The following is an 18398-nucleotide window of genomic DNA, read 5'->3' on the forward strand; positions in this document are numbered from 1 at the left end:
GCTAATATGCAGATCACACGTAAATGTACACTGAACTAATTTTTGTTCGCAGGACTTCTGTTCCACTGTGACTGCAACTAGTTTGAATCCCCCATTAGATGTCTGCCTGGGGAAAATGTCATCTCCTAATACTCACAAAATTGCTTCCAGCTCAGCTGGCTGTGATAAAGGATCTGAGGATTTCATATTAGTGACATTTTACTCTGGGTCTAGGTTAATTAAACATTTAAAGGAGGTTGAACAAATTGATTACTCAACATAAAAACTTGACTCAAGAGTAGACGTGGCTGCGGGGCATTTGAGGATCTTTTAGGGTAGCTGCCGCGCAGATAAAAATCAGTCACCTTCCGGATGATGGGATGGTCTCTTTAACTACCACTCTTCTTTAATGGAACTGACATTGCTTGTAAGCGTTGTCATAAAACACCAAGACGCAGTTTTAACAAGATGTTTTTTTGGATGTTCAACAGCCTGTTACTAACCCTGCGGCTGCAAAGACATTCCCTTTTTGAGGTTCTACCATTCAAGACCTAAATTTTACTTCAATTTATTGTCCGTAATGAACATGAGTGCAGGAAAAGCCATGTTATTTGGGATGCAATTTCAGTCTAAAATACAAAAGACGCCACTTCTACAATTAATTCTTCTTGAATACTAAAAGAACTTCGACTAAAAAATAAAAAAATCCCCAAAACTCTGATAGAATAAAATAAATACTTTTATGTTATACAGAAATCTGACAATATGGGACTCGTATAACACCCTAACTTCTAGTATTCAGGAAATTAAAAGCAAATCCAATGTCTATTCTATTCTATTGTTGTTTCGATAGCCCAAGGCAATCTCTTCAAAATATGTTCTTTTTTCTAAACAGACATAACCTCCAAATTACTGATGTTATAATTGGAAAAGTAGCAATCAATCATAATTAAAAAGCTGGAATTAAAAGTTTGTTCTCTTTTAATTGGTCATTTCAGTACCAGATGAAATCCGTCCAAAGTCAACAATCAATAGTTATACATGTTTCTGTGAATCTTCAACTTTTGTTGAAGACTTTACAGAGAAATCTGAACTCTCAACAGCAAAAAAAACCCAAAAAAAAAAAACACCAAAAAAACAAAACAAAAAAAAACAGAGTTATGGTTTTATAACCTTCACACTCCAGTGTGATGCTGCTCAGCCTTTGAGAAACACAGTCAATCACTCCTTCTTATGGTCGCAGCCCGCACAGAACCTGCAGTGCCATCTGGGAGCCCTGCCAAAAGGAATGTCCATCCACAGGGGTGACTGTGTGTGTCAGTGTGTGAATAGTCATGTTTGAGGCCATGTTGCCTACTGAGACAATCAAATCCACAGCGACAGCAAGCGGTCGAAACAAAGAGCCATTCTTCTCTCACTATTCAGCTACTTTCGGGCTGTCAAAGAGTCAAAAGACAAGGACTGCAGACAAAGGAAACTTAGCGGGATGTGGGACATGGAGAGAAAATGAGCTCAGGAAAAGCTGATTTAGTTTGCCAGACAAACCTGCAGCATACCTGGACCAGAAAACCAAAAGTATTTAAGCTTCACATGGTGGTCTCTGACTTTTTTTACCAACCTTTTAGTTCTTGTTCAAATCCTTAACATATGCCCAACCCAATGCCAATTGCCATTTAAGTCTAGAGCAAAAAGGAAAAGAAAAAGTAGAAGAGGGGGATGTGAAATGCACCTAACACAGTCACCATCTGTCATGTTGTATTCGCGACTGCGGCAGCCGTCACTCCCACCACAATGGTCAAAGCGAAGCTTCCAGTGAAACGTTCAGTGAAGACGTCTGGGGCGACAAGGCAGCGCTGGGCACCAAGCCAGTGCCTTGTAAATTTACGCAGCTCATTTTAGAGAGCTAGCCCATACCCACACACTGTATGCACACCAAAACTATGATTAGAAAGCAGCAAAAATAAGATCCATGCATGGCCTTGACACTGCTCTGTTAATTGAAGAATAACCAGCAGCTGAGTTTAGCTCTTAGCTTCAGACAGATCACAACACGGAGAGATACCGACAAAGCTTTCCTCCATAATGGCTTAAAAAGACAAAAGTTGAAGCGAGGCCTTTGCTTTTAAAAAACAAAGCAAAAAAAAAAAAAAAACCCTCTCTCTCTTCATTTAGTATTGAGTCAATTTGGAGGAAGCCTGCTCAGCATCTTTGCAAAGTCAAGACAATTTAATACCACAGAGCTCAATGACATCAGCTGACTCATACACCGGCTCATCCAAACTGAAAGGGACGACTATCTTGCAGATCGTTTGCTCAGTTTCCTTTGCGATTCGTACATTATGAATTATATTACTGCAATCATCCTGTCGAAAGTAATCACACTGACAAGAACAATAAGAGTGACTGGTGCTGTGGGCAAAATGTTCTGAACAAAGAGGCTCACACACTTTAACTGTATTCTTCCCATTATGTTGGGATCGACCATATGGTCTTGTTTCCTGCTCAATCTGTTATCATCCAACTCCAGTTTCATCTGATTGGACATAAATTGCAATTCTATGGGTTTATTACAGACTTGGGGAAAACATTTATGCACTGAAAAAAGCTGGACTTTTAAGCTTTAACAAAAACAAAAAAATGTGGTCTGATCCAGAGTGGTTACACAGGAGCAGAACAGCACTTATGTAAGCTTTGGACTGGCATATTTACATTAATTTGAGTTGAGTTATTAGACAGATAATCCTCTGAGGATGTCAACCTTGCAGCAGAAAATTAGTTGCTTTTCAAAAATACTGAAATGGGCATGATAATCATTTGTTCAAAATGACTGAGCGGAGAATTAGGTGATGTTAAAAAAAAATCCCTATTAAACTCAAACAACTGTATTTTGTTGGAGTGGAATATGAGCTTAAAACATGTCATGACATTTTTCTGATTAACGGCACCATTTTATTAACATAAAGATACTCTGCCCACACTTCTCGTTCTCTATGTGAGCTTGTAAGAAGCAAGTACGGCCCATGATTCAATAGCTTGCAGAACCTCATTTCGCATCAATAACTTATTCTCCTCATTTTCTGAATGACTTATCAGTCTCTTATGTCGTGGTGGATGAATTCTCTTCATTTCAACATTACTTCTGTCCGTTGAGGTTCACAGGCATTTAATCATAGTTCTTTTTAGCTATGTGACAGTTCATGATCAACTCCGCAAAAAAGCCAATCACCAATTTCGCTGCCCCTCGGCCACCTTGCTTGACAGGTGGTATGAGAAGTTTAAGCCAATAATGATGACATGAGGTAGCCTTTGTCAGTTGCAGTTGCCAACAACCGAGATGACAGTAAGCATTTGGTTTTTGCCAAAGTGGTGCTTTGCCTTAAATTCAGACATCTCCACTTTGGTCTCATCTCTCCAAAGGACACAGCGGTCTATTAGTTTATTCAGATCCAGGTTGGCAAGCCTTAAAATGTGCTGCTATGCTGTTTTTTGAGAAAAGAGGCCTTCTCTTGACAACCTTTACAAGCAAGCCATCCTTGTTGACTCAATTTTTAATTGTGCCGTGATGAACTTTTAGTATGCCAATTGAGGCCTGTAGTCTGTGAGACCCGATGCTTTTGGGGTTTACCTAAAGTTTGGACTGCATAGTCCAACCTTTAGATAAATCTGTTGGGGACATCCCCTCTTGGGAAGATTGTGGCATTGTGTTAAGACACATCTGAACTCTCCTGACCTGTAAATGGCACAATATCACACACGCTGATGATCAAGTAATCAAGTCCATTTGATTATCAGCACATGGCTACTACTTACTGATTCTATAGGAATTAAGAGAGTAAGGATATATTTAGTTTTCACAAGACTCTGCAGGACTGTATGTTGTTTCATGGACAGGGCTGAATTATAATAGATTTATAATTTCGATTTAAAAAAAAAAATTATAACAATTTATTATTTATCCCACCACTTTACTCCTGACTTGGGTATTTAAATTACTTCTTGATGGATTGCCATTCCAGGTCCCCAAAGGACACAGTCTGTTGACTTCGGTGATCCCTTCACTTTTACTCCAACACCACTTTGAGGTTGACATTTCCCGTTTGGAGTAAAAAGCCAACTAAGACGGCTGCTATTAACTTCGGTGATCCTTTGACTTTTCAAATAATGTCATCGTGAACCACATTAGCACACCCACACAAACATTTTGCTTAAAACGCACCACTCTGTTCATGTCTAGCCTGACAAAGCCACCAGTATGTTGCACTAAGTGCACCAGTATGGTACATTTAGTGCTGCCTAATCAGCAAAAAGACATTCAAGTTGTCTCTTAGAAAAAACAGTAAACGTGTAATCTAAATAGAGATACCCAACTGTAAAGCCTCTAAGATTGTGTTTACATCCTGTAAATATATTAAACAGATTTCTTACAAAATATCAATGTGTTCAGGACTAATTTATCTAAAATAGAAAAAAATACCACATCAAATAACAGAAACTGAAATTTTACACTCATCAGCCACAGCAAATAAACCACTGTCAAGAAAAGCAAACAACCTTATCGCCTCACAATCCAGCATTCAGCTAGAAAACTTTGGCATTCATGTGAATTCACTCATCCCAACAAATTCTTAGTGAGCATTCAATTTCTAGTGTTACTTTCAGAAGGAAAAAGGTGAGAGTTCAACAGCCTTTCAGAAGAGAGACATTATTTTTGTCAGGTGGAGGAATGGGCTAACTGTGGAAGTGTGACCTTGTCTAAATCTAAGGGTAACTAGCATCTTAACTGAAAACCCCAATCCACAAAGGCTCCAACCATCACAACTAAAAGGGATCAACTTCTGACAAATATTTCCATCCACAACCAGACAGACATATGACTACTGCCAGAACTGCAGGTAGACCTGAGGCTGGGTGACCAAATAATTTAAGTATCAGTTCTGCTTTGAATGATTATGGAAGTGGGAATAATGCGAAAATTATTACTGTCTTGCATTAAATTTTGCTATGAAGCACTTGCAGCAAATCAAGCGCACACCTTTCCTTTACAGCAGAGAAATTCAAACCCACACTAAACTCACTTGCTGCTTAGAGCAGCTTCAGCCAGGATGACGGAAAGCCTTCGGTCAACAAGACGCATCTACAGGACGTAAATCTCTCAAAGTTTCACAGTTAAAGCTGTAGGTGGGTTATTGGTTCCTTAGTGTCTCCAAACTGTTCAGGGTCTCTTACCCAATCCAACTTTCAGATGTCTGCACCAGCTCTCTAATATTCACCCACTGGCTGCTGAGCATGTCTCAAGCAGGCATCTGAGTCCACTGCCTCCTGGGGCTCTCTCTTCGCCTCATCTGCCCCCGCAGACATTCCCAGATGGAAGCAGACTGCCAACGACCGGCGGCTGCCCTTGCGAGGCAGACTTTAGAGTCAAAACAAAGCCTAGTTAGGGCCCCAACTCCTCTTCTTGATGAACTTGTGTCCACCACCACCCTTTACATCTTAATTTATTAATTTTTCAATTGAATTATATATATATTTTTAAAAGATTCCCTATAAAAAAAAGATTTTTTAAAGGCAGTTTATGGACAACCATAAAACAATAACAGAAAAAGTATGACAAAATATGTGAGTATCATTTTTGACAGCTTAATGACAACTCTAAGACTGTAGCTGATCTGGTGTATTTCTTCTTTTATTTAGAGTAATTTGAGACAGCATTATTTTTTGAACATTGTATAGTGTTCACCACATTTGCAATAGGTGGGGGTTTATGTCAGGCTATAATGTGGGCATACAGCATGAAAAGCTGCACCTACTTGTGCCATTGGTAGAAAAATGAATTACTATATTGACGTCTTAAGTATCCGAGGATTTGGGAAAAGGGCTCCGACATCTCAGCCATGCTCCACTTCAGGCCACGCTTTAGCCTGTGGCATCAAAACAGGTGTATAAACCTTGAAGGCAGATTATCTGACATAACACAAAAGTAACAAAACAAAAATCATTTTAGAAAAGCCCTGTAAGTATTTGAAAAGTGTTCTCTTCAGCGGTTCTTTAAACCTGCTGGACAATGCAAGAATCTGATCTCTTCTTAATGGATTTGCACGATCAATTCTGTGCTGAATCCCTCAGCAGACAAATGCCTCCTGCTTGACCGAGAAATGGTGTGTTGGAGACTGCTTGGTCAGGGGGAAGTGAGAAGCATATGAAAAGAGATCCAAGTTGCTTTCATGCAAAAACAGCTACAGCTTTCAAAGGCAAGTCCGAAAAGAATCTTCTTAATAGACCATTGCTAAAGTGAAAGATTAGATTAACTAAAATGTGAGTCTTATGACTTTTATTTTTTTATTTGAAAGCATCTCACGAGACTGATCACACACAATGACTACACTGTTCACTGTGTGAGAGTATTATAGTCAACTTATTACCCAAAGTAATTCCAATTGTAGTTGTTCAAAATGGACCAATTTCTTGGTAAATTATAATAAAACGGGATCTCCTCATTCAACGTTATGCATCTATATAATGATGCTCTTTAATGATTTGACAAAGTGTAAACACACTTCTTTCATTGCCACCATGCATACCTCCTCATACCATAACTATTCCAAATCCCCCCGAGCTCTACCCAACCCAGACGAGGTGTGCATTCCTGGCCAGCTATCCAATACCGTCAAAGGAATCTGAAATTTTATCCTTTTTGGGCCCCCCTCCCCTCCCCTCCCTCTTGTCCTCATCCAGTACTCTGCTGTGCTCCTGCTCTCTTCACACACAGATGTACACAGACCCACAGCTGGGTCCATGCAGCTTAAGCACACAAATACACACAATGGGAAGGATTTCAGCACTGACAGGTAAACCTTCAAGCAGAGGTTTTACCTGGATTCACAGATTTCTGGTAACAAAGGGCAGCAGAGTGATGCTGAAGCTTTCTGCTTTCTAAAAATAATCTCAATATTCGATTAAAGCCCCCGAGAAGTGCTCCAATGAGCAAAATTTGTCTTTGTTTTTGGTCCTTAGTTGTTTCGATGGGTTGAAAGTGGGTGTCCGTCAAGGTCATCGTAAGCTAAGGAGCTTGGAAAGACAAGCATCTGGACTTCTTTAAGTTTCTCGAATACACTTCAATAGAATAGAATAATCCTTTAATTGTCCCACAAGGGGAAATTTGGTTGTAACAGCAGCCAAAAAGACACATATACAAACAAACAGTACACAGGACACAGAACAGAAAGATACACAATTTTTCTTACATATTTACATTAAGGACAATGGTTACTATATACAGAGAGTACTGTACAGTTATTAAATTAAATAAAGATAACTACAGATAAGAGGTAAACCAGGTTGTAGTCCGAATCGGTTAATTAACTTATTGCAGTTTCAGCACAGATGTAAACATCTATGTTTGTTGGGAGCAGTTCTGATTGTACAGTCTGACAGCTGCAGGGAGGAAGGACCTGCGGAAACACTCCTTCATGCATCGAGGATGCAGCAGCAGTCTGTCACTGAAGCAGCTCTGCAGTTCAGCAACATTTACATGCATGGGGTGGGAGACTCTGTCCATCAGAGATGTTATTTTGGCCAGAGTCCATCTGTCTCCCACCACCTGCACTGGGTCCAGGGTGCATCCCAGAACAGAGCTGGCCTTCCTGATGAGTTTATCCAACCTCTTCCTCTCAGCTGCCGATAAACCGCTGCTCCAACATACAACACTGTAAAAAAATGACAGATGCCACCACAGAGTCATAGAAGGTCTTTAAAAGCGCTCCCTGTACTCCAAATGACCTGAGCCGCCTCAGCATGTGGAGTCTGCTCTGACCCTTCCTGTAAAGAGCATCAGTGTTGTGGCTCCAGTCCAGTTTATTATTCAGGTGAACACCCAGGTACCTATAAGAGTCCACTATCTCAATGTCCACTCCCTGGATGTTCACCAGTGTCAGTGTGGTGGGTCTGCATCTCCAGAGGTCCACCACCAACTCCTTGGTTTTCCCGGCGTTGATCAGCAGGTGGTTCTGCTGACACCAGTCAACAAAGTCCAGAGTCCACTGTCTGTACTCTGAGTCGTCCTCACCTGTGATGAGGAGACTATGGCAGAGTCGTCAGAGAACTTCTGTAGGTGGCAGCGTGGGGAGTTGATGGAGAAGTGTGCAGTGTAGAGGGTGAAGAGGAACGGTGCCAGCAGTTCCCTGTGGGGCCCCAGTACTGCAGACCAGCATGTCAGAGACACAGCCCTGTGTCCTCACATACTGTGGACGTTCTGTGAGGTAGTCCAGTATCCACTGGGACATGTGGTGGTCCCACATGTGGTAGGGCTTAAAAACTGGGACTCTCCACCAACTGCTCTTAGAACTGAAGAAGCTTCTCGGATGAGAGGTGAAACATCTTCAAGGAGACTTAAAGAAGTCCAGACACTTTTCTTCCAAGCTCCTTAGAATTCAAGTGGGTGGAACTCTGCTGGAAAAAGGTGATCTCATATTCATCTCTACCAATCAGGGTTCTGCAGCAAAATGCGATGACAGTTGTGGGATTGTTTGCTTAGGTTTCCAGACCATTATCAATCAAACGGGTTTAAAACACACCCACACAATCCGGATGAGCCACAGAAGACTTGTCCAGTTTGTTTTTAACCCTTTTCTTTAAACCATTCAAACACTAGAAAGTCTTAGAAGTTTGCTTGTATTTAATTTGAAAGTTTCAAATTGTAACTGACTCATCAAGTTTTCATCAAGTTTTCAGGGGCTTTAACCATTTAAGTAATATGTCAGGCAAACATTCAGCAAGTCTAGCTTTGAAAAAAGCTAGGATTTGCTGCTTTCCTCTGTTCCAAGCCCTAATAAATTAGAGACTTTTATTTAGACCGTGAGATCATATGGAGATTTAATCTTGGGTTCTACAAACATGATTTACATTTTCCACAATCATCCAATATTCTGTAGACTAAATGAACAATCAGAAAGGAGCTCCACTTCATGAATGAGTATAAACTTGCAGCAATGCTGACTGTGAGTGTGTGAGGGTAACAATTACATGAATCAGTTTTGTATATCCACATGCAGCATGTAGGCAGACATATCCACAAACAAATAAGCTCTAACAAAAAGTACACACATAGCCGGTGGTGTGGAGACAGACGTTGGCATTAGATTGCTGAGTCATCGGTGCAGCCACACCAGTGCTGCCATTTCTCCTCATCTGCTCTACTGGAGCTGATGCGTCACACTGGGAGTCTTTTTTTGGTTTCTAAAATGTGGGCCTAATCTGCAGCGAGTTTTCCACAGCCGTGCACCACATGAAAGCCAGCGAGCTGCTTTCATTTAAGGTCCCTTAACCCCAATAAGCACGGCCGCCCAACGTGTAACAGTCAAAAAGTCAACACAAAGAGAAAAAAAACACCGCAGAGCTCCCGCTTGGTTAGTTTTACTTCAGACTCGGGCAGCCAATATGGGTGAGGTCACAGTTTTACGTTAATTTTATATTATTTAAAGCTTTCTCTTGTTTAGGTAACAATCAGATCAGAGGCCTTCGCAAACGTCACTACATTTATCTCTCTGGCATAATCGGTCACATGTCAAGATGCTTAAAAAGGAAATCCCATTGTTGCAATACTGTCTAGAAAAATGACTAGGGAAAAAAAAGGTTTAACAATATTCATGATCTCACCGGAGGCAAGAACAGCTGATCTAATCTTTCTTTAGCTTTGACTGATGTGACTATTTTTCCAGAGTATCAACAGTTGTTTGGAACAAAGCAACAAGCAAAATCTTTTACAAAGAACCGTCTGATGAAGCTGCCAGAAAATCAACATTTCTAACCATCTTTTAGGAAAATCTCAAAACTGCATCATCAATTTCTTCCACAGACAATTCTTCAGGGAATAAAACATTGCCAAGAAAGTTCAAATCTTTTTCACCAGTTAAAGCCACAGTCATTCATCATTTCTGAAGTCTGTGCCCTTTCTATAAAAATAGAAACTCATCCAGCTGCAATTCAAACTTAACTCCTGCTTACTGGAGAATAGCCTTACAACAGATCCACATATAAGTCACACCTACACTAAAAACCTGCTTTGTCCCATCAGGGGGGATCAAAAAAAAAAAAAAAAAAAAAAGCAACTGTTGCCTGTCATTTGACCAACGCGACTGAGTTAATTCCACCTATTCGAAGCCAGCTCTTTTGTCCTGAAGGGAGAAAGTGACGCATGTTGGATGACAGGAGGCTGACTGGTTGTTTAAAAATCACAAACTGATTCAAACGGGAGGACTCCAGTCAAAACATGGCAGTGGCCTTTGATAGCGCTAAGACACAGACTACAGCGATAAAGACAGAGGAATGTGCTTTGGCTTTGTCTGGAAGTCGAATCTTTGATGATACACTGCAACTCAAGTGTCAAAGCCTTTAGATAGCTCTGATGGCAAGCAGTGAATGTACCAAAGTTTATTTTATGAAGTTTATTGTCTGAACAAGACACACGCTGGCACTGGCAGACTTGAAGCACACAAAGGGCAAATTAAAAGGTGAAACTGCCTTTTGATGCAGGCATGAATTAAAAAAGACTTTATAGAAAGTCTGGCTAAAAGAACTAAAGTCATGATCACAATCTAATAAAGGATTTTTTTGTTAATGTTACGATTAAGGCCACAGATTTTTCTTTTTTTTAACTGACCTTCGGGTTATTTCCTTTCTATTATTTTAGGCCAAAAAAACTCAGAAAAAGCATTTCAGATGTTTTTGTCTATCCAACATACAAAAAATAAAAAATAAAAAAAACAGGATGTGAGAAACTTGAAAGCATAAATTCCCATGTAGATTTCTGAATTATTGCTTTTCTGTGCCTCTTTCCTGTATTGCCTCCACTGCTCTCTGTTTCACCACTTGCTCCTTTGCAAACTTTACAGAGCAGTTGACAGACAGGTTAAGATGGAAATTCATCCGATTGAGCAAATTGGACTTAAGAGCGGGGGAAACAAGGAAAACCTCCATCGACTGCTCTTTTCCGTCATCGTCAAATCACCGTTTGCTGTTGAATCGGTAAAGTTACAAACAACTGCAAAGAAATGAACAAAACTTGTTGTGTGCCAGCGTGAAATGCCTCCAAAGTCCTGACCTTTCGTCATTAGCACTCTCCGTGCTCCACACGCAGGTTTACGGATGCACTGCTGACATCTGATCTAGTAAACATGAACTAACATCAAAACTGAACTGATCTGTCCTTTAACAGAGATACTGGACCGACAGATAAGTATCCAACCAATGAATCAATGAGTAGATAATCAGGTAAATTTTAAAAACTTGCTTTAATTCTGTTTATTCACTTGATTGCCATTTATTGTTAATTTAATCATCATGTCCACAGGACACATCTTAAAATGCAAGATTGTTCTAGTGATTAACTTAAAAATTAACTCTACTTTGAAGATATCCTTCATTTAAATAGTACATTTGGTTCTTATTATTAAAGTCACTGCTCATGCTACATCTGTTTGTAACCTGTAAGCAATAAAACACTGAAATTAAGGATTACAACATGGGGGAAACCTTCAGGTTCATAAAAATGTGCAGGGATTTATTAAAATGTCCAAATTTTGGTTAGTTGTGGTATCGGAGTGGAAGTAAGTGGACGTAAACCCATGTAAACCCATTGTATTAACACAGTGCTGGTGATTACTACCAAAACTGACTTGTTTGTCTTTGACTAGGCCAAAGAATTTTGCAGGGCCTCTTGCACTCACTCACTAGGTAATGTTTAAAATCACAGCTGGAAGGCAGGGGAGGAGGAGGAGGGGGTCAACAGCTCCTCAAAAAAAAACAACAACAAAAAAAAAAAAACGTGTTAAACAAGACCCTTAACTAAATGAAACTTGTGTGACTTTTATTGCAATAAATGTGAACCCAAAGGTAGTTGAATCAAAACAAGATGTGAATCCCTGTGTAAACGTTAGTCCTGATGTAAATTACTACTCATAGAATAACACTGTTCCACGTCCTTCTTTGTTTTGTACTTTTCTAAATGCCACTGCCAGATGCAATCTTGACTTCCTGAATCCAGATAGCATCTCGATCAGCAGGGGATCTGTTCAGATTTTTGTGTACAACAGCGCCTGGGATGCTTTTACACCTGAGATGGCGATAAGGCATTTACTCAACTGTTTATGTGGCTGACGAACACAACAGTCAGAGATAATAAGCCTTGTGTCTTTGTTGTCTGCAGATTTAAAGCCTGAGGTCTCGAGTGTTACAGAATATTTGCTTAACGAGGCTGGGTTCAGTGAAGTGTCCGCAAAAGGCCCTCAACATTCAGAGTGACACAGAGCAGAGCTGAAGTGAAAAATCTGTCCCTGTTGGGTTCAGTCTATTTTTCAATGTTTCTATGATAACCTGTGTTTTACCTCAGAGGGGCAAACTGAAGTCTGAATCATTGGTGGAAGCCTTGTGATTACAAGACGATGACAAGACAAGCATTCCCTTAGGAATGAGTGGGTTTAAAAAAAAAAAGAAAAAAAAAAGTGGGTTAGGTTGACTCTGGTGAGTAATTGAAAAATGATTTACCTTACTGAACATTTGACCTACTTTTCTTCCTGTGTGTGATGCTGAGATGGTACAATAAGCATCACCAGATGGCCAGATGAGAAACGTGAGCGTGTGTGTACAGTGCTGCATTCCAGCCTGTGTTGCATAGACGGCCTGACCTATACTGTGTAGACAAGTCGTGCAAGTAACGCACACACGCAGCTCCGTTTAAAGCCCCCGTCTGCAATAACAGTCCATCTTGATCGTATTACATGTCCGGGCAGGGTGCTCGAATCCCACAAGCCTACTGTACTTCAGCCTTACATGTGCACTTCATCATCTTGCACAGTGTTGGACTGACCCAGGTGAACCTAACAATCACAGTTCAGTTCACCCAGGTCAGTGAGTCAGTGCTACTTCAAAGCTTCTTTCTCATGAGTCTCTCACCTCGTGAGCTAAGCTACAACTTAAAAATATCTGACCTTTCCTGAATCCGAAGCCAAGCAGGGACAGTCCCACCCAGCATGTCGCACGGGGGGGACAGACAAAACCATGACAAGAAATAACTGGAGAGGCTACTGGGGCGGAGCTATGTCATGAGTGTGTGCAGGGAAAAAAAAAAATAAACGGGGGGAGGTGCATCAGGGTCAGGAGGTGGAGAGGGTAGGTTTGGGGGGGATGGGCTGACTGCACTTTACATTTCTAGTCAAACCAAATTCCTAGATTTCCGTTACTACCTGAAACACCGTTTTTTTAACCATTTCTTTTTTTTTTTTTAACTTAAAGTTGCAAGAAGATATGAAGAAACACTTAATAGGCAGATTTATATTTTCCAAAAAGGAATCATAATTCAGGTAATTTTGTGCAGTGCTGCAATAGGTAGCTGTTTCAGTAAGATATATAACTGCATCAGTTTATTTTTTTTAATGAATCAACAGGAAAAAACTGATAGAGACTGAAAAACAGGATGGTGGTGTACATGTCTAATCATCCAGTATTTAACAATGAGATAAAAGCTGACAAAAACACATAATAGTCACATTGGGCAAGCTGCAAAATTTGCTTTTATTATCAATGTTGACTAATTGATTAAGCAAAGAATGAGGTCCTGTCGACATGGATTAGTTATCCGTCTCACTGTAAAGAGGTGCTAATCTGTGAAATCATCTGCTTGCAGTCATACTTTAACTGTGTGAGTGTGTGTGTCTTTACCTCTTGAAAGCCTCTGTGGGGTTCCTCTCGCACTCTCCAGGCTGCAAAGTGTTCTGCACAGCCGGATCGCGCACCTTTTCCTCATATCCTGGCAGTAGCCCGCTGCGGCAAATCTGAGCCACCAGACCTCGGATGAAACCGCCGACGCACAGCGTGTCCGAGTCATCTGCCCGGCAGAAGTGGAAAGCCAGGCTTTGCTGGTGTAGACCGCGGTGGGTTCCCTGGGCTGATGTGGGCCATAACAGCTCTGTACACAGTGCAGTTTTCCCACTCCCTGGCCCTCCCACCAGCAACACACCCCAGGAGCTACCCGACTTTGCAGATCCTGCTGTGAGGGTGCCAGGGTTGGACGCACTACCACCAGGTGCCAACGGGGGCTGTTTACTGGGAGTGCTGATTACTCCACTGAGGTTGTTGGTTTTCTCCTGGAGGCAATGCTGGATCTTATGGAACACCCACTCCCGGCAGTAAAAGCGCTTCCCTTTCAGCAAACTGGTTTGGGCCATTTTGATCTAGTGCTGCTGTTCCACCTATTCCTCCTCTTCAGGTTCCCTTCATTACGCCCCTTCACATTTTCATCTCCAACAAAGGCTGGCTTTAAATTCGAACATCCATTTTGTCAGGTGCAAAAGAAGGATGCACTTTAGATGTCCTTGGTTTTAAGAAGCAGCGAGAGTGAAGGCAAGCTGGGTGAAAAGTAGAGAAAAAAGCAGAGTCGCTGTGGATGGCAGGAAAAGCAACTGAGCTATGAAGCGTTAGAGAAAATGTAGGTCAAACTGAAAAAAGGAAGTTTAAAATTGAGGTTTAAACCATAGATTTTCCACCAACTTTTTCCATAGCTTCCCCACTGGTTGAACTAAGTGCTCCTTGTTATTATGAATGTGTTGCCTTAGCATGGCGCTGGGCATGGCAGGGCACTCGGCTCTTGAGTGCATCCACTGGCAAACTCAAGCCACCGCTGCTTGATAGAATTAGCCATGGAAGTTACTGATATATTTCCACTGATGCATTTCAGATGCCACCGACCAAAAGGGTGTTTCCATTACATTAACATGGAATAGACTGCCAGTGCTGAATGGCTTTCTCCAATAACACACTAAGCCTGCCTCCTTCCCTGGAAAACAGAAACAAAATGAGAAGACACAAATTAAAAAAAAATCATCAATATGTCCTAATTAGTCAAGTAAGCAGTTGATTAGACATAGTTTACTCTCCTAGAAGCAGACAGTGGAAAACACAAGTGCGTAATTTATTTACACATCTACTGCCCTAAAGAGTCTCCATATAAGCTGAAGCAGTTTGACACCATTTATCATCATGCACAGTACTTTTACAGATATTTTCCAGCCTACAAAGAAGAGTGAACTCTATTTAGTGAGCTACAAGAGGTGGGCAAGCTGGTTTTTCGGTGCTTTCATCCTCCACATCCCACATCACTGCCTGCCTGCCCTGCAACTAAATTCTTGGCAGGGGTTCGTCCAGTTTCTCTAGTCTATCCACTGATCCCCTCTTCCTTCCTATGTGGCTTTAAATCCCAAACAGTCCACATCCGTCCTGAACTGTGAGGGGGAATAAAGTCCAAGTAACAGGACCCCCTTTCCTGCACGTACAAAGGTCGTTAACATGGGCGTAAATGTAACATAACCGCTTTTTTCTAAGGTTTTGCAGCAATGATTAAACTTTAGAGGGCAAAAAGGCCCATTGAAGCTCTCACCGAGAAGATTCTGGCACTTTGGTGGTCAGCTGCACTTTAACCATCTTCCTATTTAGTTGTTCATCATCGCTGTTGTTTCTATACTGGACCAAATGCAAATATTCCCCAGTCTCCCCAGCCAAGAAATCACACGCTTACACACACCCAGAGGCTTACACGCACACGTGCGCGCGCACACACTTAGTCTTGCTGGTTACTTTGTAACACTGCCAAATAACAAGGGTTTACACGGGCTGCTATGCATTTCCACATTTCTGTTTTTCTAAGGCGCTCCCCGCCGTCAACACAAAGCCTTCCAAATAAGTGTTCAATACATCAAACCTTAGCTGTCTTAAGACGGAAGGCGACCAAAAAAACAAACAAAAAAATACATCCATCAGAGAAAACGACATAAATTCACTTCAGCTGACTGGAAAGGAAGCGCAAGTCTTTTGTATAGCAGACAAACCTCACCCATTTCTAATGGGATACAATTTACACCTATGGGGGCTTTTAAAAAATGACTAGACCGGCGAACAACTGCATTTATTAAGAAGGAAAAAATCATATAAAGGCTAACTGAAGACGGTCATGTTCCTACAGCCCACCAGAACTGTTCCTTCAACTTCAATTGAGCCAATTGTGGAGCGTTTCTCTGTCTTCGCTAGTTTTAAATGTCTCACAGTCCCAAACGGTTTTCCTCTCACCTCTTTCCGATTCCTCTCGCTGTTTTAGGGGGGGTAAAGGGGATTGCCGTGTCCGTAGTCTACACCCTTTCTGTCCAAACCAAAGGCTCCGAATAAACCACACGACCGTTGCTCCCGGCGTAATTCAAAGCCCAATTTTGTGCATTTGAGCAACGTTCACGTCTTTCTTTGAATCGCTCCTTTCTGTCGGTGTCGGCTCCTCCTGCTGCCCCTACACAGCTCCACAGTGAGCAGACTGACTCTCCGCCTCCTAACACTCTACATTTCTCCCCACTGCATGCAGAACACACGCTAATGAGTGGCGCAAAGCTTTTTGGGATTTGTAGTTTTCAACCTTTGGTCGCTCTTCATTGTGTACAAACAGGTGGTTCAATATAAAAGCGGAATAACAACTGCAGATGAATTATTTTCTCATGGAACAGTTATTTCGCTTTAAAGCCAGGGTGTCAAACATGTGGCCCGGGGGCCAAAACGAACGGTACAAACCGGTACAATAATGTCATTACAAAGACTGGTTCTGCTCATATCCAATCCAGTTTTTCAATATAATGTACTTCCTGTTGTGGAGATGCTAATTATACTAGACAGGTATGAACACCTTCATTTTATGACAGGTGAGCACACCTGTCAGGTTAAGATCCCAATGTTTTTCTTTGATTTATAGTTTATATCTTATTTGTTCATTCAATCTGCACTTATCTCTTCTCTTACACAATGTCAATCTTACATTTACTGTTTTTAACTAACTTTAGTGTTTACTTTTATTTGTTTTTAATCATTGTTTTAAAAATTAAAAAAATCTCTCACATTGTATAAGGCCCTCACCGAGTGCCTGTGGTACTTTTATTTTACTGTGTTGATCACCAAGTTGTTTTAATTATAAAGAGATAAAATATGCACCTTACTTGAAAAAAATGAATAACTGAATTTTGTTTGTAGATTTGTAGATTTGTAGATAGATAGATAGATAGATAGATAGATAGATAGATAGATAGATAGATAGATAGATAGATGGATGCATGGGATGGAGGAACTGTCATGAATGACATAACATTGACTAAGATTTATAGTTTGCTTTTCACTCACACTATCGCCATTGCAACCGATAGCAGCAAAGTTGTACATGCACATGATGATGTCTGAAAATATTTCATTACTTGAACATGAGAAAAATGACCCTGCTTTGATTCTGCCTAAGGCTTTTTAATTAAGGACACTGCAACATTTGCATACTTTTTATGAATGAAGTGCAGCCACTGATGTTGAGCAGAAGATTAGCTGTGAACTCACAGTAAATCAACGATGCCTTATACCTGGCAGAATTATGGCTCCAAGGTCTTTATCTGGGGAGTATATGAGAATGTCTTTATAATTACATTATACCGTCTATATATAATCAATCTCAGGTTTTTCCTTTCATTAGAAAGCTATTAACTGTGATGTACTTCCTGCTTCATGGCTGACACACCAGATGCTGTCATTGTTAGAGAGCAGAAGGCAGGTGCGTGCTTTAGAATTAGGTCTTCCTTTTGACTCTGATGAGGCATCTAAATTTGGCAGCACCAGAGTAATGACAGGAAAAAAGACTGAGTGTGCTCACACCAAAGACAAAATATTCAGTCACTGCATGTGACAAAATGGAAAAGGGCTACACAATAAACAATTTAATGACTGAATTCTCCGATGATTAAATTGTAGTTCACCTGTGTGCAGACCTTCCCCATTTTAGTCTCTGAGTGATTGTTTTTGATTTGTGAACAAACCAACTAAATGGCTGCATGTGTTTTATAATTCATGAGAAATTCACTGATGAGCAACACCAGCTGATTTGTGTGTGTTTCGACCAAAGCTGCACAAAGAAATTCTGTTTGTTACATAAGCCACTTTAGAAATGAAATCCGTAAGCGATCAAGATGCAGCAGAAATGAGTTTCCCAAAAGTTTTTTTTCTTCCTTCCAGCAGGGATGCACACGGGGCTTTCACGCTGATACTTTTTCATCTAACTGGAGGCTACTGATCTCACAACTTATTTATCACTCCCTGAAGAATAACTTCAGGGACTTTTACTGTGAGGTGTAGCTGCAGTAGGTTGTAATAGCTGACAGTGTGTTGCCGGCTGAAGCTGACTGTGCTCAAATGAAGATAATTCAGTCCTGTGCTAAAGTGAAGTTCCACTTCAGATCTAATTTTCTATACTCGCATAACAGCCTTTTTCTTCATGGTAAGGTATTACAGCAATGATTGCTTGGGGATAGGCTCAAGGCTGGGTTCAAGACAGACAGGAAGAAAAAGACAGGAGCTAGGATTGG

The 18398-nt window shown here is 40.9% G+C and overlaps 1 protein-coding gene across 1 annotated transcript in view; it reads right to left on the bottom strand.

Moving 5' to 3' along the window:
- Positions 1–16338, bottom strand: part of ankrd50 (ankyrin repeat domain 50) — a 36988-nt gene extending 20650 nt beyond the window's left edge. Inside the window, exons 1-2 of the mRNA XM_005726557.1 lie at positions 16090–16338; positions 13690–14803 (exon numbers count right to left, since the gene is read on the bottom strand). Coding sequence (XP_005726614.1) covers positions 13690–14195 — 506 coding nt within the window. The 5' untranslated portion in view covers positions 14196–14803; positions 16090–16338. The remainder of the gene's footprint in view (positions 1–13689; positions 14804–16089) is intronic.
- Positions 16339–18398: the final 2060 nt, after the last annotated feature.

Source organism: Pundamilia nyererei, unplaced genomic scaffold, assembly GCF_000239375.1.
Source record: "Pundamilia nyererei isolate P.nyererei 1_Seehausen unplaced genomic scaffold, PunNye1.0 scaffold00020, whole genome shotgun sequence".
NCBI lineage: Eukaryota > Metazoa > Chordata > Actinopteri > Cichliformes > Cichlidae > Pundamilia > Pundamilia nyererei.